Source organism: Mchenga conophoros, linkage group LG14 (genome assembly GCF_057382185.1).
Source record: "Mchenga conophoros isolate Kocher_MC1m ecotype Shallow Benthic linkage group LG14, M_conophoros_male_GT1.1, whole genome shotgun sequence".
NCBI classification, from domain to species: Eukaryota; Metazoa; Chordata; class Actinopteri; order Cichliformes; family Cichlidae; genus Mchenga; species Mchenga conophoros.
In genome coordinates this window covers 19541494-19568614 of record NC_140539.1, presented here as the reverse complement: position 1 = coordinate 19568614, position 27121 = coordinate 19541494, and the positions used below count along the sequence as shown (strand labels likewise).

Sequence of the window (27121 nt, the reverse complement as noted above, 5' to 3'; positions counted from 1 at the left end):
GCTCCGCTCAGGAAGTTTGGCCTCGGGTGCTCTGGAGCGTGTTATCATGATCACACCCACTTTTGGTCAAACATCCACACAAACACGCTCAGTCTGAAAAAATCGATGTGTGCAACTTTTCAACTTTTCCATATTTTTTATTAATTAACATTTGTACACAATAAATACAAACTTTGTTTTTTTGTTGTCGTTTTTTGTACATCCAATAATAATATGCAGAAAGACTTTTGCACCTGTTCTCAATATTGTCACCATGGCAACAGTCTATTAAAGAGAGAGGCCAGTTGTTCCACCACATCGTTAATAATAACGGCAGCTGTGCTACTCTGAATCCACATAAGGAAAAATAAAGTGTCATTTAAAACATAAAAACCATACCAAATAATTAAACACTGTCGCGGACCAAAGAGACTGTTAAAGATGGGAAACGATCCGTCTTCAAAGTGGCAACTGGCAATGAAATGTCAATTTTATATATGACAGACTGACTGAGTAAGTATAACGGGAATGTCTGCGGATGCTGAAAAACCATAAACTTCAAAACAAGTTCGAAAACCAGTAAAAATCAGATCTCAGAGAGATCAAGGACAGGCTGCTGTTCCAAGTCGCCTTGACCACACTGTCACAAGTCAATGCTAGTCCGTACAACAGCAGAAGAGCAGAGGGTCGTATCTAAAAATGCAACTAATTCCAGCATGCTTAAGTTTGCTAGGATGAATGCTACACAAAATGTTGTGGTTTCACTTCTTACTTCTCCTTTTAGAAATCACCTCCACCGGGGAAAACAATCGATTTGCTTCCAGATTAAGACTTTTCTTACAGGAGACCTGAAGATGTGCTCCAGTGCAACACTACATAGTAATGCTAAGAGTTTTAAATTTAATATTCACAGTTCTTCTTTTGTTTTTGTTTTGCAGTAGGGATGTTATCTGAGACAAAGAAAGAGGATTACTGCCTGAATGTTCAGTTTTATCTCCTGCTGACAATTTGGACAATACTCTACTTTGCAATTTATTCCGTGCAAACGCTCTCCAAACTTGTTCATTTGCAGTGAGGAACTGGGACATATCTTCAGAGTCAAACACAGATTAGATTAAAATTCCTCCTCTCTCTCTTATAAACAATCACACTCATAAACACCCAGGCCTATTTCGAGACCAAAAAAAGAAATGATTCATTCAAACGCATCGCTTTCTGTAATTTTTGTTTGTTTTGTTCTTATAAATAAAGGAGAACAGCGAATTTCACTGTCCACAGTCGTCTCTCCACCTCTTTGGAAGAGCTGGGAGAGTGGAGATCTTTATTTGTGTTTGTTTTGTTTTTTAAGCATCAGTCACACTGAAACAAAAAAAGTCCATAGGATCAGCTTAAAAAGAACAACTCTGAATCATTTTAACAACAAGGATTCATCAGAGTCTTTGCCACCCGTGCCGATGCTATATGAGGGTACTGCTACTTTCCAAGTAAGGTAGAAATTAATAAAAGTGCTACGCTGCCCTTCAGGCAAGGAGTTTCAAAGGCTTTATGGCCATGTAAAGGGAAATGGGGGCATTTATTTACTTTGAGTAAAAAAAAACCACACACAAAAGATTTGTACTTAGCTCCATTTGAATGTCATTTGCTAGTTCTGTCCATTTAGTTCGATTTTTTTTCTTTACACACCTCTTTCTGTTTTCTGTTTCTAGCATTAGGACACAAGATGTGGTGGCTTTGCTTGGCGAGAGAAAAATTATACCTGCAAATGAGCGTCAAGTAAACGTGCGTCTTAGTTGAACTGAACAGTGAACAAATCGGCATGAGAGGGATGAAAACTATACAGTTCTGTGCTAATAAGAAGTCCCGGCCACAAATACTTTCCTGTGTCTACATCATCTGAAATAAAACTTTTCTTTGTTGCCACATAGTGAATACCAACAATTTGAGTGCCTTTAAAAGCACCAGCAGCGCATCTCTGAACCAATCAGTGATACAGACATACGGCGCACAGAATGAGAGAATGTATCTGTCGTATAATGTATCTGCATGTGTGTATGTATGTATATGATAGTCACTGATTCACACTGACTGCCAATGGACAGAATCGTCTTTAGAGGAAAGAGGGAGAGACGTAAAGGAGGGACGGGAAGAGAGGCGATGCTAAGAGCAGAGGGAAGGATCCAGCCTCCTTTATCTCTCGTTTTCTTTCATCCTCTCCCTCCTTTGAGCTCTCCTTCCTGCTGTATTTACAATGCCCCTTCAGTATAAGATGAAGATAAAACTTCCACTACATATCAGACATGGTATTCCATTCAGCTGAGTTAGTCTATATGAAATGCTGAGCATAACATTCCTATGACGACAGTAATGTACTGTACTATTACACATTAAATACGTATGATGATAATGACTATATATGACGAGGGAAGGCCTAAGGAGAGGGACACTGCGTCCACGCACACCGCTCAATTTCTCTGGTCGTTCACTTCGTTCTCCACTGCTCTCCAAAAACGTGACAGACTTGGCATGTTTTTACTTACATTTCAGCCAGCTTTCTTTGGATGGGCCCACAACACTCACAAAAGGTAAGGAAAAGGTATCAGATAAGAATCAGACTTTTTTAAAAACAAAAACAAAAGCAAAACTAATGCCCCCGGGAATACAGTAGCAAAAAACAGATTGTTTATTTCCATCTGCACTGAATTAGATTGGGCTCTCTTCTTTGGGCCGAAGCAACACCTGTACATGACGCTGCAAGCAACACTGACCATTGATTAAATCACACACACAGCATGAAAAGCATGAGCTGGGTTGCAAAGTGGCTTGCAGATGTGTGATAACTGTAAAGAGGCTAAAGCAACGTAAATATTGCATCCAGTATGATATCTGCCAACAAGATCCATACTAAGTTATCAGCTGTTCATGTGGGCTGCCATTTAAGTCAGCTTCTGCCTTTAGGGGTCACCACAATCAATCATCTGCCTCCATCCCACCCTAATTTTATAGTTATAGTGTATTGAATTATATGTTTGGTTTGTCTGATAACCTTTTACTACATTTTGTCAGTTCTTGGGGCTTCAAAACTTTTCTCGTGCTTCATGATTATTTATTGGGAAGAGAAAAAATCTAAATATTGACTCTGATCTGCTTCTGCAGAAAGATGAATGGTCTTATGGAAAGCTTGACAACAGAAAACTTGCCAAATCCGTCATCTGTCACAAATAGCTTTTTCCCATCCTCCTCCTCTCCTGACATTCTTCCTCTGCTTCACCGTGGTGTGATTTGCTGCCCAATGAGGTGAGGTTTTAAGGCAAGAATGAAAGGACGGGGTAGGGTGAAGGGATCGGGGGTGTGTGGGCTACTGCTGCACTTCATTAGGAAGCTAATACGGAGATTATTACATCGGATAGTCTGCCTTTGTCCCCTCTCTCTGCTCTCCTCCTCCTCAGCTCAAAGGGAGAAGATACGGAGCTGCCAGGAGTTCAGGAGATTGGGGCGGGGGGAGGGGTCAGCGTGGTTCAGTTCAGTTTACTTCACATCACTTTATTTAACTTCACTTCAGTTCCCAAGTCTGTAGGATACATCTGCCTTTCATCTGTTTTCATTTCTGTTTGTGCGCCTATAACCGGCTGTCAGTTTGTTTGTCTGTCACACCAGCGTGATCTCCACCTCCTCCGTCTTGTCGCTCTTCTCCTGCTGTCGGCGGGGGTGCTGCTTGGGTGGAGGAGGAGCGGCTCGCACCTGCAGCGGAGAAAGAAAACACATTAAATACAAGAGTAAGGAAAAGAAAGAAGCCAAAGTGAGAAAAACTGAAGTCAAGGTGATAATAGGGGCGACCTACTTTTCTTAATTTGACAGTTAAATGTTCACTTCCTGCTGCGAGACACAAATGTGTTATCAACGAACAGGAAAAGTAGGGAATTGTCTGCTTTTAGACTCTAACAAAAAAAACTGTGTTTTCAACCTATTGTTGGGATCTGTAGGTCACACAGTTTAACGAACACTTAAGTATCCTTCACATGTCATCAGAGCACAGCGTGCCAAACCATCTTCGAAAAATTGACGGTTACTTATATGTCATACATTCATCTGCTGATTATTTTCTTCATTAGTTTCTTTAAGTCCCTGTGAAATCCTGTGCCGTGACATACACTGTAATCTAACTACATGTCACGCTGATGCGGCCCGCAGTGAACGTTTATTTCTTGCTTCTCTTCTTTTTCTGATGCCTTTTTTTAATCGAGAAGAAGACAATGAATTGAGTTGAAGAGAGAAACCTCACCGCCGACTAGTGTTTCAGTGGCAAAATTACAAAGTAACACAGGCACAACATCACAAGTGTAAATGCTAGCAATGATGTCAGCCACTTGCAAAGGCTAAGCAGCAGGGTGGGGATGTGGGCCGGACCAGTGAAACTTCCGTTTCTACCAGTGTAAAGAAGTTCAACTACACTTTTAATCCAGGAGATGTCTTGAAAGAGATCTTTCAAGACATCTCCTTTCAAGATGTCTGTTGAAAGAAAAGGAAGTGCAGTTTACAGCCGTACATGTCATTTTTTGTCTGTGATAAAGAAATGCTGTGCACCCTACCCTCTGAATGAATGTTTTCATATAGAGTGAAACAGCATGGTCTTTTGTTTATCTATGGCTAAATTACTGTGGCGTAGTATGAATGAGGATGAAGAGGTCTTTGTTGCTGGGAAAAGCCATAAAAAACCCAGAAAGATCTTTGACCACTAAAATCTAATCCATTTGCAAATTTGGATGCATTCCCTCTGTGCTTTCCAGAGATGGGAGGAAATAAAAAGACAGCTCGAACACACAAACACTCACACACACACATTGTGCACAAAAAAACACTTCTTGAGTAACACTGATACTAACAGGTCGTAGTTTGCCCGGGCCTCCTTCAGGAGTGAATCTTGGCGGCTGAGTCTTAGCAAATCCTGGAGATACTGGACTCCTGCCAGAGCTTTGATCTAGAGTGAGCGAGACAAAATTTCAAATTAAAAGCCCCGATTACCTTCCTCAGAAATCTCACTTTTCGTTAAACATGGTTGTTGTTGTATTGGTTGTCTTACTGTGAGCTGACAGCGGTCCTTTGTGTGACGAGGCAGGCAGAGGAAGCTTGTGCTCCCCATTAAGAGCAGCGGAAGGGGAACGTGGCAGAGGAGGTGGGGTGGAAGTCTCGGGGCTGGTGAAGGGGCTGATGGGAGGCTGGTCATACAGCGGAAGAGGTGGCAGAGAAGATGGCAGTTTCAAAGAAGGAGAGATCTACAGAGAGTGGGCAAAGACAAAGTGGGCTACAACACAAAACTTGACCAGGATACTTTTTTTAACCAACATTCCCTGCATAGCACTTAAAAGATGTTGGGTTGCGTGTTATGTCTACAGGCTTATAGGAAGGGAGAGGCCATATCCTTCCTGCTGCTGAGCCTCTAATAGGGCAGCACTCAGTGGCACAGATAAGACCTCTTTTCTGTGATTGCAGTGCAGGTTTTTTATCAGAATGCTGCACAAACACGGCAGTTCTAATGCACTGTTTTTGAACTCTGACTTGCTGATAGATCAAATGGACAACAAGCAGGAAAGGAGGAAGGGATAGGGGTATAAACTGGCACAGTCGACTACACACAGTCTTTGGTATTTCTCCCCTGAGAAAACACTGATAAGACCAAATGTCTCATTCAGGTCTAGAGTAAGTCCTGTTACCTAAGATGACTTGTATGTTATCTGTGAGATTAATTCATGTGTGTACAGGTGTTACTGTACCTGTGTGTCACCTGCCCCTCCCGCGCTGGTCTCTCCATTCTCTGTAAGATCTTCTACCAACACGGAGGGGAAAACGCCCACCCGCCCGTTCAGCTCCCCCTCCCAGAAGCCGTCATCTGTCTGAGTGTCACGGCTCAACAAGCGGATCACAGCTCCCTCGGAAAAGGAGAGTTCCTCATCCGCCTGACCCTCGTAATCATAAAGTGCACGCACGTACACCACTGCAGAGAGAAAGGACGATAGAGAGAGAGGGAGAAAAAACAATTATAAGTATACCGTCGGAACAATTATTCTCAGGGAAATGCAGTTTCTTGTCTGCAGGGCCCTTACTGTTATTAAGAAAATGGTATACACCGCTGGAGAGCAGAAGATATACAAACAGCAGTGGATTTGCTCATGAGCCTGGTCTAACTATTCAGGCACAGCAGATACAAAGTAATAAAAAGAAAAACGGATGAAGAGTAAGAGCAAGAGCACAGTAGGAGAAGATAAGGTTTTAAATAAGGCAGGTAAAGAAGCATGCAAAGACTAAAAAATAACATAAAATAAAGAGTTTTATATAGCAAAAGTTACAACCACCCAGTTTCCTCTCCTTGTTTTTGTTGTCAGTGAAATGGTGCTTGACCAATAAAGCTCGATTAATGCAGGTTTCTGGCTGTACGAAATAATTAAGTTATGCATCGTTTGCATTGATGACCAGATAGGTACGGCCTGTACAAGTAACTCCAGCTCCTTTTTTAAGGCTGTCTTGAATTTCAGCTCAAACTTTATGTCTACCAGTTTAATTTACTTTTAAATGAACTTGTGAATACAACCCACAGGGCTGCAGAAATAAAACAGCAAAAGTTAACAGTTAACAGTCAGGTTAATGCTCCGCTCTTGTTCTCTTTTTGTTCTCTTTGAATATGAGACAGGATTTTTACAGAAGGCACTGGTTCTAGTTCATTGACATGCAGTACTGTGATTTATTAAAAGTGCAAACATACATGGAAATACAATATTTGGTCTTTGGAAAACCTCTGGAAAGCCTGAATAACTATTGCTCAAGACCACTTTAAAAATGATCTCCTTGGATGCAAAATATAAAGAAATGAAGCATTGCTCAAGACCCTTGTAGAGTATTGTAAATGAACTGAAATGATTAGGGTCAAGGGTGTTTATTTAGAGCATCCCAGCAAGGTTCAGTGGGCAACCCCTACATTTCCCCTTTCCAATAATACCCTGCTTAGTGTACTCAGTGTACTCTACAGAAGCAGTAAAGAGAAAAATGCCTCAGTTAGTGGCCCACAATAACCTCATTATGGGTGAAAACTCATTTACACGGGTACAACTAGAATTAACCTCTTTCCTTTAACTACTGCCATGAAGTTTAATTAATCCTTCACAGCAACTGTGCTTACAGGGTTACTTACTATTTGTGTCTCCGTTTATGCAGCCCGAGTGCAGCTCTGGCTCTGTTGAGTTAGACGAAGTGTGTGACCGAGCATCGAGCGTAGCCAGAGACTGGAGCATGCTCAGCAGACTGTTGGAGGTCGGGAACTGCAGGTATTTCTCTGGGACATAGCCCACCTGACCTGCCTTATTGCGTGCCTGAGAAACAAACAAATAAACAACAACAACAAAAGAAGCCCCAAAAATCATGTCAGTACAGACAGTAGCACAACAACGATCAAATTATTCAACTGGCAAAAAAAATGCGATACACATCTACAGCACTTGACTGCGATCGGGTACCTTAACCCAGTCCTCCATGTCTCCGTCCTCAATGACCTCCAACATCTCCTGTTCATCGATAGTTAACTCATCTGGTTGGGAGGCCTGAGGAAGAGACACAGCGGGAGTTAAAGAAAGAAAAACAGAGAAAGTGGGAAGGAGAGTAGGAGAGTATGAAAGGAGGAAAGGTCAGCAGATGTGAAAGGACAGAAAAAGGGAGTAGCCAGACCTTATAGGCAAGGCAAGGCAAGTTTATTTGTATAGCACAATCCAACAACAAGGTGATTCAAAGTGCTTTACAGAGACATTAGAAACAAAAACAAATAAAAAGTATGATTTAAAATTGATTAAAACAAGCAAACAAACAAACTAACTAATTAACAGACAAACAAACAAAACAGTATATAAAATCAAAACAGATAAAATCAGAAATAGATAAAATCAGTAGTTAAAATGTTAGTTTTGAAATTTAAGCTTAAAAGTGTGGATTTGGTGTTTTATTCAAATGCAGCTGAGAACAGGTGAGTCTTCAACCTGGATTTAAATAAACCGAGTGTTTCAGCTGATCTGAGGCTTTCTGGGAGTTTGTTCCAGATATAAGGAGCATAAAAGCTGAATGCAGCTTCTCCGTGTCTGGTTCTGACTCTGGGAACTGATAAAAGACCGGATCCAGATGACCTGAGGGATCTGGAAGGTTCATACTGGGTCAGGAGGTCACTGATGTATTTTGGTCCTAAACCATTCAGAGCTTTATAAGAGATAAGATAAGATAAGATAAGATAAGATAAGATAAGATAAGATAAGATAAGATAGAACTTTATTAATCCCTCGGGTGGGTTCCTCTGGGAAATTCGACTTCCAAAAAAAGCACAGCAACGACCGAAGTTACAGTTACAGAATTGTTATATATATATATATATACACACACACACACACACACACACACACACATATAAATACAGAGACAAATATAAATAAAATATACAAAGGGGATAAATAGAATAAATAGGAATAAAAAATAAAAATACAAGTGAATTGCACATTTCAAGTATTGAGTCTATTGCACTGTTGACTATTTACAAAAAGTATTGCACAAGGTATTGTACAGTGAGGTGAAGAGGCACTACAGCTTAGTTGTTCCCCCCTCCTTTGTCCTCCTGTTTCCCCTCCCTCTCCCCTCCAGAGAGGAGTTAAACAGTCTGATGGCGTGTGGGACAAAGGAGTTTTTAAGTCTGTTAGTTCTTGTCTTGGGGAGAAGCAACCTGTCACTGAACAGACTCTTCTGATTGTTTATGGCCGTGTGCAGAGGATGCCCAGCATTGTTCATAATGTCCAGCAGTTTCTTTAATGTCCTTTTCTCTGCCACTGTCACCAGAGTGTCCAGCTTCATGCCGACCACAGAGCTAGCCTTCCTGATCAGTTTCTCCAGCCTGGATGAGTCCCTCTTTGCTGTGCTGCTCCCCCAGCACACCACAGCATAGAAAAGTACTCCAGCAACCACTGACTGGTAAAACATCCTCAGGAGCTTCCTGCAGATGTTAAAAGACCTCAGCCTCCTGAGGAAGTACAGTCGGCTTTGGGCTTTTTTATACAGGTGCTCTGTGTTGCATGACCAGTCCAGTTTATTGTCCACCCACAGCCCGAGGTACTTGTACTTGTTGACCACCTCCACCTTCTCCCCCTCTATCTGAACCGGCAGTGGACCTTCTCTGGACCTCCCAAAGTCCACAACCAGTTCCTTAGTCTTTGAGGTGTTGAGTTGCAGGTGGTTTGTGTGACTCCATGCGACAAAGTTCCTCACCAGACTTCTGTACTCCTCTTCCTGATCATCCCAGACCAGCATCAGCATCAGAACTTTAAAGTCTATCCTCTGACGGACAGGCAGCCAGTGTAAAGACCTCAGAGCTGGACTGATGTGGTCCACTTTTTTGGTCTTAGTGAGGACTCGAGCAGCAGAGTTCTGAATGAGCTGTAGTTGTCTGACTGATTTTTTAGGTAGACCTGTAAAGATGCTGTTACAGTAATCAAGCCTACTAAAAATGAATGCATGGACTAGTTTTTCCAGGTCCTGTTGAGACATCAGATCTTTTATCCTTGAAATATTCTTGAGGTGATAGTAAGCTGACTTTGTTATTGTCTTAATGTGTTTTTCTAAGTTTAGGTCTGCATCCATCACTACACCCAAATTTCTCGCCTGGTTTGTGGTTTTTAGATGTATAGATTGAAGTTCTCTGGTGACCTGTAATCGTTTTTCTTTGGCGCCAAAGACTATTACCTCAGTTTTGTTTTTGTTTAGCTGGAGAAAATTGTGGCACAACCAGTCATTGATTTCCTCAATGCATTTACCAAGAGCCTGTACAGGGCCTCGGTCTCCTGGTGACATTGTGATATATATTTGTGTGTCATCTGCATAGCTGTGATAGTTTATTTTGTTGTTCTTTATAATCTGTGCCAGTGGGAGCATGTAAATGTTAAACAGAGGGGGTCCCAAGATGGAACCTTGGGGAACTCCACATGTGATGCTTGTCTGCTCAGATGTGAAGTTACCTATTGATACAAAGTATTTCCTGTTTTCTAAGTATGTTTTGAACCAGTTTAGTACAGTTCCTGAAAGACCTGCCCAGTTCTCCAGTCGTTTGAGTAATATGTTGTGGTCAACTGTATCAAATGCTGCACTGAGATCCAGTAAAACTAAGACTGACATTTTTCCACTGTCTGTATTCAGACATATGTCATTAAACACTTTGGTCAGAGCAGTTTCAGTGCTGTGGTTCTGTCTAAAACCTGACTGGAAGGCATCGTAGCAGTTATTCTGTTTTAAGAAGTAATTGAGCTGTTGAGAAACTGCTTTTTCAATGATCTTACTTAAAAATGGGAGATTTGAAATCGGCCTGTAGTTGTTCATTTGTGTCTTGTCAAGATTGTCCTTTTTCAGTATAGGTTTTATTACAGCAGTTTTTAGTGGTTCCGGAAACACACCTGACATTAAGGAAAAGTTGACGATCTGTAACAGGTCTGACTCTAAAGTCTTTGAGACCTTTTTGAAAAAACTTGTTGGCAGGACATCTAAACAGCAAGAGGAGTTCAGTTGACCTAAGATGTCCTCCATATAACCAAACAATTCTCTATTAATGATTAGTTAATGAGGTATTTAAATGGCATACATATGTCAACAATAATACTGTGTGCTGCAGGTGTTTCCTTTCTAGTAGGCAGATATTTGATGCTGTGTGCATGCAGGTGTGTGTCACCCTGTAACTGTGTGCATGCTGCTTCACACCTTGTATGAATACAGGACTTTGCAGGTTAGCGGGTAGTTGCGGAGGGTCCCCGAAGGGCTGGAGCTGCTGTCGTCAAAAACCTCCATATTCTCCTCACACTCTTCACCCTCTTCACGCTCCAGGTCCACTGTGCCCTTTAACACACAAACAGATCCACAATGAAAACCTCTGATAAGTACAAGGACAAACAAGAAAAGCTCCACTCACCTTTAAAGTTAATGATTAAAACACACGCCTATATTCAAGAGCAAAAACACAACAACAGCTGTTTAAATGCAAAACATTTAACATATTTTACATGATACCAGATGGTAAAATGCTCAGTATATTTATATTTTCTTTGATGTTTAGCTAAATTATTAATGTAAACCAGTTAAAAAAAGTCAAAGTGCTCACAACTCCTGCTGTCCAAGTGATGCCTAGTTAGGTATACTGTTATCTGTTTATTTCTACTGCTTCAAACTAACCTTGCAGCTCCCCAGCTGTGTTATGATCCCAGCTTCTCTTCTCACTTTCTACTATGCGTCCGATAACCAGCTGCGAGACTATGTCTTGTCTATTCGCCACCTGTAGTATTTTTCCATCTGTACAGATAGTTCCTTACCTTTCTATCGCTCCTTCCTGTCTGAGTTTCTCTATCCTGCTCAGTGTGTGTACTGTAGCTTTTTTGACACAGGTGTACCAGGACTAATGTTTCAAATGAGCCAGCCACTCCCTCGTTTGTTCCATGTGAATTTCACTGGCTTACAGGGAAGTCATGTGATACAGCTGGTAGAAAGATCTATCACAGACAGAAGGCTGACCTGACCAGTAACAATAGATGGGGAGAGAAAATAGCGTGTGTGTGTGTGTGTGTGTGTGTGTGTGTGTGTGTGTGTGTGTGTGTGTGTGTGTGTGTGTGTGTGTGTGTGTGTGTGTGTGTGTTCTCAGTTCATTGTGTTTAGTCATCAGATTTCTGTTGACACAGTAAACTCTATAACGGTGCACAACAAAACATGTATGTCTTTAGTACTTTAGTTAATCTCCAGAGTTTGACATATGATTCTGTAATAAAAAAGACACTGTTATCAAAACTATCTGAAGGAATGGGTAAGAAAATAGGGAATGTTTTTGCACCTTGACATGGGTGTGTCATTAACACTATTTGCTTTAGGAGGAAGGCTTTCTGTTTTTACCCACTTGGTAACACGTTACCAAAGGCTTTTAATATGTTTTATTTTTAACCGCCTAAGACCCGAACTCTTCCACAGCATGCATTTTTAATTTATTTTTGATATTTGGACTGATTGGGACCCGATGAATGTAAAAACAAAGAATTACCTGATTTTTTTTTACCTGATTTTTGTTTCTAAGAAAAATGAGAGCCACATATGAGGATATTCGTTTAACATTTCAATAGAACAGTAGCAGTATAATGTCCTCGTAAGTGGATATCAGGCCCTTGTAGAGCAAAATTGAGTATTTTGGTCTAAATAACCCAAAATGTGATGTCCACATATGTGGACGCCAAGTCCTAGGAGGTTAAAGCTCTTGTATTGAATTTGTATCAAGTGTAATTTGGTCTTTAAAGTCTTGTATTTTGTATCAAGAGCCTAAACACATTTGTACACACGTCATTTATTTTTGCTGTACAAAGAGACTGGATCTAATGCTCTGATATTTACCTGATATTAATCTGTACTGGAAAATTGTCATCCAATTAATTTCAGGAAATGGCTGCTAAGTATTTTAGATAATGTCACTCCTACATTTTTTTTCCTGGATCTGAGGATGCATGGCTGCTGCAATTTTGAGGTGTTTTTGGTCATTTTTCCTGTTGACCTGCTGACCTGAGCTGACCTCAGGGAGATGATGATGAATCAAAAAAATTGCTTGTGTTAAAAAATAATGTATAGACCTCTCTTCCTCCTTTTTTTGTTTTCCTGATTGTAAGCATACTTTTTACCTAGAAGAAATATAAACATGGACTTACGTTTGTGCTTCTTTAAAACTGTTACCTGCATAATAAAAACATTACATTTGCCGTGATGCTGTATATTGTTCAGCCATGATTTCTAAAATAAATAGAATAACAGTAGCATTTACCATATGAATAAGTACTGACTATAATTAGCTTGGTAAAAACACAGTAATAGTTAAACTGACAGGACTGGCCTTAATTTTTGTTGTTTTGTCCTGCTAACGCATGAAAAAGTGAGATCTGAGGAACATCAGTTTTGTTAAAATGAATCTTGAGGGGCACATAAATGTGCACACCAACATTCATGGCAATCCATTCAGCAGTTTGGATACAGTTGCCTAAAAACCACGCCATCCTAAGTGATGTGCTGCCGTGAAGATGACTTCGTTTTTAGGAAAACGTGTTACAGGATAAGATAAACTGAGTGTGAGTGTGTTTCACCTAAACATCAGGACACAGTCCTGTGATCCTTTCAATAGTTACTGACATGTCTGAACCACATAAAATAAACACTGCTGCGGTCTGTTAGTAATTGATAAGTGTCCATGTTAAATAATAAACCCCTGATGTAACACATCATTTACCACTACTACCTGGACAAGGGTAATTTCATTGTAAAGAGAAGGTGATTTCAAGCACAGCCATGTAGAACCTACGGCGTGGAGGCTTCAGTCAGGGCCACATTTCTTTAGTGGCTGCTTGTTTGTTGGTTCACATTAAGCTTATCCTCTTTGTTGATTTAAGAATACGCTGCTTAGCCCAGAGACCAGTTCCTTTTAATCCCTGAAGTAAAGGCCAGTATGTATTCCAGTAATAACCCTATAAAGTACCACAAAATATACATCTCAGTATATGTACCAATACAGCAGAGACAGGCCAGTGCAAGATTTTACTGTTCCTGGAGGTAATAACTGCAAAAGTGTTATTGTAATGAAGGCAGTTGCTGTCTGAGAGGCCTGAGGTTTTTAAGGCTTGCAGTATTTCATTCAGATTAATAAACCTGAGTGGGATGAAGAAACGGCCGAGGAGAGAGCCTGCTCCCTACTTTCATTGTGTTTCTGTCACGTCCTGTGCAGATTATTACTCGCACTACATCAATCCTTTGTTCTTTCTTTGTTATCGGTCACTTCTGACTTTTCCTTCCCTTCTCATACTGTCTCTTTTTCTTGCACCCTGTTAATAACAATGTCCCAGCTTTCTTTGCTGCTGTCAGTCTCCCCAGGCTCTCCAAATAAAATCTATGTCAGATGAACTGCTGTCATATGCCTGAATACTCAATGTGCCTCCTGGTCTGTTCTTTTAATGACATCTAAACCACACTGAGTTTTCAGCAAACGCCTACAACAGACAAATCTTGTAAATAGGACAAGAGAAGTTTTAAAATGCCGTCAAAAGAAGATAAATATTGTTCAAAATTTTAACCCTCCTGACTGTTTTTAGTATAAAATATTTTGAGACATACACTCACTGGACACTATTAAGCACATCTTTCTTGTGGCTTTGACCCCTTTTGCCTTTATAACTGCTTTAATTCTTCATTGCATACATTCAACAAGGTGATTCCAGCACCTTGTTGAATTAATCAGAGATTTGGGTCCATATTGACATGATGGCATCACACAGTTGACACAGTTTTGTCCGCCACGGCATATCTGTGGCATTTAAATGATGCTCAGTTGGTACTAAAGGGATCAGGTGACAAGAAAATATCTCCCACACCATCACAAGCAGCCAGCAGGGATTCATGCTTTTATGCTGTGTGACCAAATACTATCCAAACGCTGCAGCAGAAATGCGGTCTTCTGCTGCTACAGCCAATCTGCTTTAAAGCACGATGTATGTTTAGAGATGCTCTTCTGCATACCTTGACTGTAATGACTGATCATCTGAGTTTGTGTTCATCTTCACCCACAGAACTGACCCCTTCTAGACATTTTCTACTTTTTAGACTCTGTAGATAGAGATGGTTATGTGTCCCAGTAGATCAGCAGCTTCTGAAAAGCTTACAGTTAGTCAGCAGGTCATCTTAACCATATCTACATGCAGAAATTAGTTGATGCCATGTGATTGGCTCATTACAAATTGGATTTGACCTGCAGGTTTGTGCACCGTGATCAAATCTTGAGGAGACTCAAGGTGTGGGGACCATTTTGTCTGAGCAAACATGCCACACCTTATATCTCTTACAGTATAAAATCACATTACAGCAAGTTATTGGCTGTTTTCACCCCCACCTTTCTCACCTCCAATGCCTCTGCTCTGACATGACTTTCTCCTCATCTCTGCTCTTCTCCTTCACCTCATACCCCTCCTCTTCTTCTTCTTTTTCTTTTTTTTTTTTTTTTACAGCCAATTAACTTTTCTCATTCTTCAGTACTTGTCTCTCTGCTGCTGCTTCTTTCACCCTTTAACTGCACAAATGCCTCTTTCATTCTTTTTCCATTTAGCTCATCTCTCTCTCCATTTTCTCTCTTTCTTAAGTTCAGTGTCTGTCTCTCTCTCTCTCTCTCTCTCTTTCTCTCTAGTGTTAGCTGCAAGCTGCAATATCACATGAGCAGAATGTCAAGTGCTTCCAATAAAGCAGACTAGCTATGTTTAGTCTTGTTGACAGACAGACACACGTCTCCTCACAAAGCCCCATGTGGGATCACTCTACTAGTGATTGGCACACTTGCCTCCCTGTAAAGCTAATGCAGAGAAGACAACTCACATACAAATGCACAAACATAATTACGCAGAAATATCCCTACACAAAAGAACACAGCATGTAAGGCTGAATTACAGCCAGTGTATAGTTTATATATGGCACTTTGATACTTCATAATAAAATACCTCTGTGATAAAAGCTGTATTTCTAAAGTGTCTAATATTTTTAGGGTGGAGTTCTGCACAGAGCATGAAAAACTTGGGACCCATTAGCACATTCATACAGTTTGCGCACACTTTCACAAACATGATGAGATGATACACAAAAGACGTCATATCTGTCTACTTTGTCATTAAAGCTAAGAGCTGTGAAATAAAGTTAAGAGAGAACTACATCAGTATTCCACTGAGGAAGTGGGGCGTTTTAAGAGTCTTTAACTGCTGTGATAGATGATTAGGCAGCAGGGCCAAGGTCAATTATTTATCAATTTACATCTTTCAGAAAGTAATCTGTCAGGAGAGCTACTCTGGTTGGGAGATTTTCACGGATAATGAAACCATAAAGAATGAGCAGCCATGAGCCCGTGTGTTAAAAGTTCAGCATTTCATTTTTGAATGTGCTGAATTGAGTGCCGTGCTTGTGTAGTGAATTTGAAGAATTTACTGAGAGACAGTTGGGAAATCAAAAGATCATATACAGCTTACTGATGTGAGGGTGTTCATTTTAGTGGGTACAGCAGGCCAGTGTCAATGCAATAAACACAGTTACAAAAAAGTGTGCAAAAGTCTTGAGCCATTTCTTTATATTTTGCTTACAAGGAGCGAGAAATTCTTGTAACGTTTTAAAGTGCTCTTTAGCTATAGTTCTCCAGGCTTTCAAACACCTTAAAATAGTAATAAGGTGATTCCCAAAGAGCTATTAGCTAAAAGCTTGGCATAACTCAGCATGGCGTGCAGTGTGTCCTTAAAAAAATTGAGCAAACTGGACAGGTAGAAGACAAGAGAACAAGTGGCATGTGTAAGAGAAACCTATCTACAGCAGATGAACAGCATCTGAAAGTTGTGTCCTTATGAAACAGGAAAGCTCCTTGGACAGCAGGAGCTGAGAGATGCAGCTGACCCTTTAGCTGATCCATTCAGAAATGCTCTCGGTAGAAGGGGTGGATGTCAAGAAGCACTTCTTAATGAAAGGAAACTGGGATAAAAGACTGAGGTACTTCAAATTACACGAGAACTCGACTGAAAATCAGTGGCAACTGGTCTGATGGAGTAATGAATCCAAATTTCAAATTTCAGGTCCAAATTGTTGATGGAGATAAAAAAAAAAAAAGGTTCAACAGTGGGTGTCTACAGCCATCTGTAAAACATGGTGAAGGCTCTGTCATGGTTTGCATTTCAGCAAGTGGTGAACATAGAAAAGACAGATAGTGATCCACCATGTACACCACTTTGAAACTGTCTGATTGTCAGTGGCTTCACACTTCAGCATGATAATGATCTCAAACACACTGCTAATATAGTGAGATACATACATGAAAAGAAAAACACACAATGCAACACATCAGTTGTGGACTGATCTCCCCAGAAACCAGACCTCTAGTTAGCACTAGACTTAATCAGCTCCTACATATGATTACATCCACTTTAAAAAGCCTAAGACTCCAACAGCCAAAGCACTAAACATCCAGTAGGTGGGCACATTCATCTTTGTCATATAGTTTGTTATTTACCCTGTAGGTGTAGGAATTGCATTTTCTAGCCAAGTGAGAACAGATATTGCAGGCTGGTAGTAACATTAGGACCCATGTTTTGTTTAAAACTACTTTTAAATATATACATTTTAAATATTTTGTCCAAATTTTGTCCAGTGGTAGACAAGTTTAATTGTTCTGGCTTGGCAAAAAATAGCTGCAATGCAGATGTAGTGAGGGGCTGTGTCTCACCGACAGTGAAGGGTCGTGGGAAGTGTAGCTGGCCCAACGTTCATTCTCCAGCTCCTCCATCACCTACAGCATGCACGGAGAGAGTCAGGGGTTTATACACATATTGCAAACAGGCAGACACATACACACAAAATATACAAACAACAACAAAAAAAAGTGCTCAAAGATATGACTGCAAACACAACCATACGCATATCAAATAAATCTTCACACAGGTCAGGGACATGCACATGAGCACACAGCATACCTGCATGCTTTCCCAACACTCACTGACAATACACACCTGGTTCATGGCGCTCTTTAGCCAGGTATCCACGGCAACCCCAACTTGGCGTAGAAGGTCCAGCCGAGCTTCAGCTTTCAACTTTATTGTCTTTGGAGAGCAAAGAGGTTAAGATTGTTAAAGAAGCACATGTACCAAGGCTGCAAAGTCCAATATCAATCTTTAAAAGAAAGGATGATATAAAACTCTATACAAATGACTGGTTATTAGCAAACATGCTAATAATGCTCCAACTACCTACATAAACGATGGGATTACTAAAATGCAAGGTCCTAAAGAAAAAGATGGAAATTACAATGAAGCTGTATGTTAGAGGAAACATAAGGAGCCATTTCTACTCATGTCACAGCTTTCATTTTGACATCTTGACAGCTGCACGAGTTCTGTTCAATGCAAACTGAATTTTCACCCCAAAATGTTTAAAAACTGGGTCACACAGTCTCCTAAGCAACAAATCATCAAAACTTGCTGCACTCTAATGAGACTAGATGATGATGCTATATCCACCTGTAGAGGAACCCCTGAGATATACATTGAAGCTCTCTCGCATCAGCTCGCTCTTATCTCTAATCCTGTCTCCTTTTCCTTCTGTCTCTCATTGTTTTCATCAATTTCCTCTTTCATTACCTGCTTCTTTCCTTTCTCACCAGTGCTGACAGAGCAGACTGATAGCTGATAGCTCCATCCCACAGAGGCACGGAGTAAGACAGAAAGACACGCCGTCAAGACAGACTCCCACACTTTGATCAATAAAGGCCTGAGCCACTTCATGGGCCTCAGTTTTTCCCTTCCGTTAGCAGCACCTAACAAACACCAGCCTTGGCTGTTGCTACTGAACCATAAACATACCAGACTAAGATGGGGACAAATAATGGCCATTACACTGCTAGCAACTGTTCCTTAAGGAAAGCTGCAGCACTAAATCATTAATGTAAGTCAATATGAAGCACAGCCAATGGTGTGAGTGCAAATCACATGTGGATAGAGTGCACACAGTCAGGCAGACAGAGCATCTATAATCAATACTAGCAAAACTGAAAGAAATAGAAAAATAGATGGAGGATAGATAGATAGAAAACTCGCAGGGAAAACCAGGACATCAGTAGCTTAGCAGATCATCTGGATTACCATCCATCACAATAAAAAGCCCATAAAAGTCCATAAAATGACAAATGTCACCTTGACCTTGAGCACAATTTGGGTGGAGACTCGGCTGATCATTGTGTGCAAGTTGCACTAAAGTCTGATCAATACCTGAGGAGAAGCAGCGATTTTTGTGAATTGTGGATGAACAGACAGACACCTCGCCGTGACATGAGCTCATTAGTACTCTGGCCAGCAGAACTGAACATCAGGAGTCCAGCTGTAAATCAATTATTGATTTATGATTGAATTATTAAGGATTCTGGGTTCACGTCTTGTACAAAGACCTCTACGGAAGTCAAACTGTGTTATACAAAAGGTGCTACAAACAAGCATTTAAACACATAACAGCAGCTATGCTGATAAAAGCAATAATGTGGTATGTGAGCTCCTTGTGATAGACAAACAGCAAAGAAGAGTTATTTAAACTATAAAAGGCACAGGGGGACCACTGCAATCACTCCCTATATGTACTATAAGTTTTCACAGTGCATTCTGTCATCATCTCAGCAAACCAACTGGTCTGGGTTGGTTTGCTGAGACTCATGGCTATGTCTATGCCCTATTTATTCAATTGTGCTCACATGTCAATACACATAGTGTAGAAAAATATGAGCAGATCCACTCAGTCAATTTTCCAACTCTTGTTAGTTTTGCTTGCTTGTAGTGAAATACTTTTGAGAGCACAACCTACTCCCTGCTCTGATGTTGTGAGTCAACAAGGCCAGATTGTCTAGTGGAGGCAGTTTGAGAACAGCCTCCGACAGCTACGTATGGAAACAGCCCCTTGCCTCAGCTGTTCTCACTCCCACCCCCTCTGAGAGCTTCTTATAAATAGGAAAGCAGCAAAAATGCCCATAATCGTTTATTTTAAATAAAGGAATTTTAGATTTTGGTTTAAACTTGTACTTCAAAGCATAAAAGAGCTGGTAGCTTTAAAATTTAGGATTTTCCATTAAGAGAAATTGGAGAAAATCTTAATCTGATTAGCTTCAGTCCGAATGACCTGCACACAGTATGTATCTCCTACAGCATATGCAATACAACTGCCATGTGCCTCTCTCTGACAAATTAATGAGATCAAAAGTGTTCCCTTCATCCCAGTGCTGTGTTTTCTCCTGATATCTGATCTTGGGAACATGTTGTTTTATTAATTAGCTTCAGCAGCGCATTACAGGCTAGCCTGGGGCATACTATATCATTTATAAAAGAATATATAACGCATTTAATTGTATATTTTGACCATCTTCACTTGTCTTTTATCATAGCAAGAATCACTCATATCACTTAGTTATGCTGTTAAGCCTTGTTATGGTAATAACTGTCAAGCAGTTTCAGAGAAAGACACAAACTGTAGAGCACAGAATACATAACTCTTCCCTTTCTGTCAGTATTTACTGATTCCACTTTAGAAAAATTGGATATCTGTGGAGACTGAACGGTGCAAACTATAACAAAACACTGAAAAATAAATACAGCACTATAAAAAGTGTGAGGCGTTTCATTTTGTATAGTTTTTTGTGACCATCATAGAAACAAACAAACAAAAAAACTCGGCCTTGCTTTTTCCAATCATGTCCACACAGCTAAAATGCATAATCCTGTCAATATAAACCTCCCAGCCTCCCTTGGCTTTTTAACATATTTAATTAAAGATTTGGCTAAAACCGTGGGCCAACAAATTTACATATATGGTTTTTGCTTCATGTTTGTGATAAAAAAATGCTCATAGAAAACTGTAAAACAACAAAAAAAACAGGAAACTTGCTGACATTTTCAGCCTTTACATTAAAATTAGAAGCAGCTATAATGTTTTATCTCAAATTCACAACTTCTATTTTCGACACAGTTTCACCTGCAGTTTTATATTCAATAAGCATTTCAACAGTTGTTGTTTTAACTGTAAACACTGGCTTTAAACCACAGCTTTAACTACAGTAAATAATAACAGTCTTGATTACTGACTGATTGTAATCGTGCAAGCTTAAGCAGGCATACCAGATAGTCTGCTTGTTATGATATGACGTAGAGACTGCTTAGCCAGAAAAACACAAATTCCTCAGAAATGCAGCACTTAAATATTTAAGGGAACAACTTATCATCACAAAAAAACTTAAGTTACTAAGCTAATGACATTTAGACGTGCAAGACGCTGCCCAGGATGCCCCTGCATAGATTTCACTTAGTGGAACGCCTCATGTGGCCATAACCCTGGTACACTGACAACTAACATCTGAAGGGACAGGTGCACCTGTTACTTCGTACACCCGTTTTACTGTGTCAACAACTCAGTGGGAAAATCCCTGCTTGGACAGAGCTTTTCCCGTGTTCTTCCTATTATAACTAATAAAGAACTGCTCTGAGTGCCTAAAGTTCTGTGTTTCCCTAATCTATAGACACAAAAAATCCACTGCATCCTCCACTCTGATCTAAGGGGGGAGGGTCGCACGCCTGAAGTTCTATGGCTTCATTAGTATGGCTGGATGTCAAGATCTTGGGTAGAACAGCCACATTTGGCCACAGCATTACTTCAGAGCCATCAAGTTTCCAGCATAAAGTACAGGTTTGAAAGAGAGTACATGGAGCTCGCTAACTGTTGCAGCTGCTAAAAGAAAAACACTTTTTAATAACTTCTCCATCATGGATATACCTGCGTAACAGGTGACCTGCCCAGGTCCTGCAAGACCAATGCCAGGTCCCATGCTGCAAGCCATTTCCCTCTAGGGGGCAGCAAACTCTTGGCACCATGCGGAAACTGCATTACCCAAAAATGCGTGCTAAGGGACCAACTCTTGATATGGTCATCATGGTTTACCCATACTGCTACCAGATGAACCCTCAGATGGCCAGGCTTCAAAGGTTGCTGTAAGCATCTCTAGCAGCTTCAGGCATATTTGAACAGCCACTCTTACCCTGAGCTGAAAGGACTCGAGCAGAGCCTGAATTCCAGTCCCTCTCGAGTTGACCGTCCCATCATGGATGCAGAATCTAGAGACAACTTGTTGAAGTTGGTCTGCTGTGTTGGACGTAGGGAGCTTTTGTCCCAAATGACCAACATCCCCCCAAGGCCTCGAGGTGGTAAACTGGATTGTTACCTGTTCACCCTTGTTGCACGATGAGGCACAAATCCAAAGATCAAGGTAAGGTATTATCATTATACCTGACAGACTTAATAATCTCAGGGCTGAACTCATGCGGCTAGTAAGGTGAGGGAGAGGTTTAAGGGGGTAAACTGATACACCAGTCCCCGAAAGACGAAACACAGAAATCACACACAAATGACATCTGTATACCTGGTTGCACTACTGGCTGCTGAAAAGGGTGTGGCCCTGAAGCGAAACAACAGCCTGTAACCCTGAGAAGTTGTTTTCAAAACCCATGTATCCTGTGAATTAACTGCTCAGTAGTCCAGCTGCTGTTGCAAAAGTCTGCCTAGTGTTTGTTGTGTTGGCTGTCGAGGGGGGATAAGGGGTTGTCTTAGTGTTGCCTCTCTAGCACACCTGTTGTCACTCACCTGCACCAGTTTATGCTTCCTATCCTGACACACTGATATGAAGTAGGAAGTCTAACCGACTTCCTGTTATACTGTGATGACCAAGTGTTCCCTTAATATTTTTGGGTAGTGTAACTAATGTATAGGCCTGGCTTGGCTTTGTGATTGATATTGCTACTGGAAAAGGCTTGATGGAAGGAAGATGGAGCTAATTCACAGATAATACAGATAATGCTCCCATCAATAATACAAAAAATACAGCTAATGTTCCCATCAAACCTACATAATGTCTTTTGCCCTGCTTTCACTCCCTTTATAAATCTGTGATAAGAGGTCTGTGATAAAGCCATTAGTATCAAAGAGCTCATAAAATATTCACCATCTTAGTCAAGGTAATGCTGGTCTAGAAGAGAAATTAAAGGGAAGCACGAGAGAAAGACAGAGGATGAAGCACAGAAAAAAAGGTGACGTGGACACATGTTTGCACTTTGCTATGAAAAGATTCTCTAATTATTTTGAGGGAAGTGAGATCACAAGCTACTGATAGCTGCTAAATTATTCGAATGCATGACGACAAAGCAAATGTTTCTTAACTTGACAGCAGAGGGTGCCAAATATGCAAAAGCCTGATAACAAAGGTAGTGTGGAGCCAAAGAGGAAGTTAGATAGAGAATGAGCCAAATGCAATGAAGCTGAAAAGCAGAATGAATAGAAATATAGACTTCTGGGAGCGAACAGAGAGGATTAGGCTGAGAAGGATAGCGCACGGTGCAGTGATCTCATTGAGTGTTGACAGGTTCAATCTGTGGGAATCGATGCGCAATCAATAAGTATCTGGCTAGGGTGTGTAGAGGGAAAAGAGTGGGAGGATGGAAACAGAAAGAGGTACATGTGGATTGAAAGCCTGAGGAGAAAGTGGTCAAAGAAACAATAAAAATATGTGATCATCTGACCTTGTATCAACATTTTCATTATAATATAATAAAATAATCTAAAACATTACAGCTGTTTTTAACCTACAATGCGTTATACCTGCATGTAGTAACAGTGGGATATTAAGAGAAATGTAACTGTAAGCTATGACATACATCAAGGATGTAATTAATTAGTTTTTTCAGATTTGTGTAGGTGAATAACATAAATGATCTGTCACATCTTATGTTGGCAAAAGTGTGACGATAACTCGTGGGCCATGCTTGTTAAAATATACCCTGCTACGTCAAAGAGGGTGTGCAGAGTGAGAGCATACGGCCAATTTCACTCTTCATTCAATTCAAAATACATCGGCCCAAAGAGTGGGCAGCACTTCAACTCGTTTACAACGATATGCAACATTAAGTACTTCTATGTAAATGTGTACCACAGATTTCATGGTGTTTCAGAACAACAAACATTAGCCATTCATTAGAGACCTATTAAAACAATGAAAAATAAGCTTCCCGTACACAACAGTAATAACACAGAAAATAACATCTGCTTATTTTTGATATCAATATCGCATCACAGATTTTTTCCTTCTCTTTTTTCTTACTTCTATAAAAATAAATCTCATGTTGCTATCCAAGGCAGACTCTCTTGGAAACGTTTTTTTCCTGTTCGTTCCTTTATGTGTCAGCATTAGTGCACATACTGCAAAACGTTCTGTGACAGGCCGCTCCATAATAAGTACTCAAATAAATTCACGCTGTATTTCCAAAGTTTGTGTTCTGAACATTTGTTGGAAAAGGATCATCTATTCATCTGTTCTCTGTATCCTTGTAGCTCCATGCGGCGCCCAGGTTTTGACAGGATAGAACAACTGACACGCTACATTCACCCACATTTTGGTGTTTTCACTTCACCTGACCTTGCGTCCCTTTAGACTACGAGATGAAAATAAAGCACTGGGAAAGAGAGCTACATGAAGATGGGAACAAAGTGCAAACACCATACGCACAGGGTTATATTTAAACACAGACCCTGAGACAGCAGTAAACGTTGACGATCTGAGTCACACACCTCGGCTTTGCGCATGTTTTCTTTGGTGTCTTCGATCTTCATCTCCAGATCTAATCTTCCCTGCTCTGTGGGAGGCAAGCCGTGGCTCTCACACTCCTCCAGAGACTGACAACAACACACACAAACAGAGAGCGTGATTAGAACAGGAATGTGCGTGCACTTTAAAATTAACCTGATTAAGATTCACATGTTGCATTTCTAAAACGTGCAACAAATGTTTGTGAGCGTGTCTGTATGTGTGTGTGTGTGTCCCTCTTACTCGCTTGTAGTGAATGATATTCTTGTGCTCTCTGGCCACCCTGGTTGCCCATTTCCTGGCCTCCTTGTTCAGACTGTGCTCCTCTGTCGTCCCCGACTCCGACTCCAGCTGACGACTCTAATATCCCACACACAGCCGCACAGAGACACGCCACAGCAGCAGGCAAACACACAAAAATACAGTGTCAAAAACAACAGCTCAAGGTGTGCAATACGCAGAGGCTGTTAATTAAGCTAAAGAAAGCAACATTGTTTCCATAGCAAGTAATTAATACAGTGTGTGTTGCGATGCTCTGTTGTTACCTTATGAAACAAAAAGCTGCTATTAAAACCACATGTGAAACACCATGTGTGTGTTTTTTCTGTGTACTACAAATTGAGAGAAGAGGAGGTGCGTGTTGACAGCACTTTTTGCATGTGACTTTATTTTGTTGCTTTTTTAAAAAAATATATACTACAGAAAACACGCAGGGTCAGTCAAGGAATCTGCATGGCCTTCCAATTAAACATATGACATCAATTATAACCATGCAGCCAAAGTGAATCCGGAGCTCATGCGCTTAACAAAGAGCTTTTCTTATTTCACATGAAAGATTTCTATTTTTTTTCTCTCTTTCTGTTCTTTGTCACTGCTTTGAAGTGGGCGGGGATTCGCTGGGAAAAGGTCATGTTGCATACTTCTGCCCATCATGCATCATTTAGCAGTATGTGAATGAAAATCTGGTGACAGCTGGGAGGTTCTTTGGCCACTCTATCAAATTCTGATAATAACACACCCACAATATCCAGATTAACTATGTTGGATGAAATATTTCTTAATATTTTAATAAAGAAAACAAAAACATCATTTAATTTGATTCAGTCTTCTCTAAACAATTGATGCTGATTTCATAGAAACATATTTGCATTTTTAAAGCCAGATTTTTCAGTTTAATCATAATTATTTGCTATTGTGGTCCAAAAAACATGACTCAGTAATCAAATTATACAGCTGTCTGCCATGGTCCAAAGAAACCCTGAAAAAAAGACTGTTTTTGGTTACTTGTTTACAAATATGACTCAGATTTGATCTTTTCATTTCTATCTATTATAAATGCATCATAGCAGGGGCTGAAAAACAAAAAGGATACTTTCTAGTAATTTAACAATGACCCACTCCAGCTTCCCTCGTGATAACTCAGATCGAAATCAATGCAAAATATCTTGCAAAGACTTCCATGTATAGACATTCGTCGTCAGTGCTGTGTTTGCACAGACCTGAGAGGTTTGAGTTCCCATAATCTGATAATAAAAGTCTGTTAGCCTCAGCTAAAGTACACAATATTATAATTATACCTTTTCATGCACATCATCTCTATTAATTATGTGCTGATTCTGTAACAATAGGGCATAAATCTGGCTAAGTATAGGTGTGAAACCAAGTGTATTACATGGGAGATTTACAGCTTAATTACATTCAGGCACAGGAGAATTGCAGCAAGTTAAGGGAGAGGGCAGGAAACTCGATTAGAACAGTGGCTCGAATATGACATGTCACGAACCTGCATCTCAATTTCCTTAAATTTGAATTTCAGATAGTCTGCCAGCATCTACAGTTATGTGGACAGTAAAAAAAAAAAATCTGATCCTTACCAGGTCTTAAATACAAGCTCAGATGAAACACAAAACATCTCGAAAGACAAAGCTAAACCGAAAACGTAGAAATAGTGTGGAAAACCTAAGTACACCCCTACTGCTTCCACAGGAGTTACGAGGTTAAGTAACAGCCAGGAGTTCCTAATTAAATGCAGATTATTATCCGATCATTAGCAAATGTAAGCACATCTATAAGAGCAGAAGTTTTGTCACTCTGTCGGTGTGCGTAACACGATGCCAAGGAGGAAAACATCAGCAATGATCCTCAAGAAGCAATTCTTGCTCCCCATCTCTTTGAGAACATGTATATGGTCACTTTTTAACAATTTCAATTCCATCATTATACAGAGAAAAGGATTATTCACAACTGGAAAAGATTCAAGATAGTTCAATCAGCTAGAATGTCCTAGCAAATTCCCACTGAGGTCGGACCGTGCAATGCTCAAAGTAACTGCAAAAAAACCCTAAGAGCTACATCTCAGATACTACAGGCCTCAGTTAGCATGTTAAATGTTAAAGTTCATGACAGTACAATAATAAAAGTGAACAAATATAACTTTGGAAGGGTTGCCAGGAAAACGTCTCTTCTCTCTAAAAACAACATGTTAGCACAGCTTGGGTTTGTAAAGCTGCATCTGAACAACCCACAAGACTTCTGGGACGAAGACCAAAGTGGTGATGTTTGGCCATAATGCACACCAAGCATGAAACCAAACACAGCATAACAGCACAAACCTCATACCCACTGTCCACCACGGTGGTGAAGGAGTGAAGATTTGGGCTTGTGTTGTAGCCACAGGTCCTGGGCACTTAGTCGATAATGAATTCCTCTGTATACCAAAGTGCTCTAGAGTCAAATCTGAGCCCATCTGTCTAGTAGCTTACTACATTTGGCTGAAATGGGGCCATACAACAGGACAATGATGAAAGAGATATGTGCAAATACCTGCAAAGTTCCTCCACAGTGACAGGAGAGACTGATAAATGGCATGCAGAAAATGACTACTTCAAGTTATTGCTG

General features: G+C 40.4%; 1 protein-coding gene across 2 annotated transcripts in view; it reads right to left on the bottom strand.

Moving 5' to 3' along the window:
* Positions 1-116: 116 nt before the first annotated feature.
* Positions 117-27121, bottom strand: part of fchsd2 (FCH and double SH3 domains 2) — a 77384-nt gene continuing 50379 nt past the window's right edge. For both annotated transcript variants that reach the window (XM_085245720.1, XM_085245721.1), the window contains 11 exons: positions 24467-24583; positions 24208-24312; positions 17574-17663; positions 17291-17353; positions 10741-10875; positions 7482-7565; positions 7160-7337; positions 5748-5968; positions 5057-5249; positions 4860-4954; positions 117-3717 (listed from right to left, as the gene is read on the bottom strand). In XM_085245720.1, the coding sequence (XP_085101846.1) occupies positions 3625-3717; positions 4860-4954; positions 5057-5249; positions 5748-5968; positions 7160-7337; positions 7482-7565; positions 10741-10875; positions 17291-17353; positions 17574-17663; positions 24208-24312; positions 24467-24583 (1374 nt within the window). In that variant the 3' untranslated portion in view covers positions 117-3624. The remainder of the gene's footprint in view (positions 3718-4859; positions 4955-5056; positions 5250-5747; positions 5969-7159; positions 7338-7481; positions 7566-10740; positions 10876-17290; positions 17354-17573; positions 17664-24207; positions 24313-24466; positions 24584-27121) is intronic.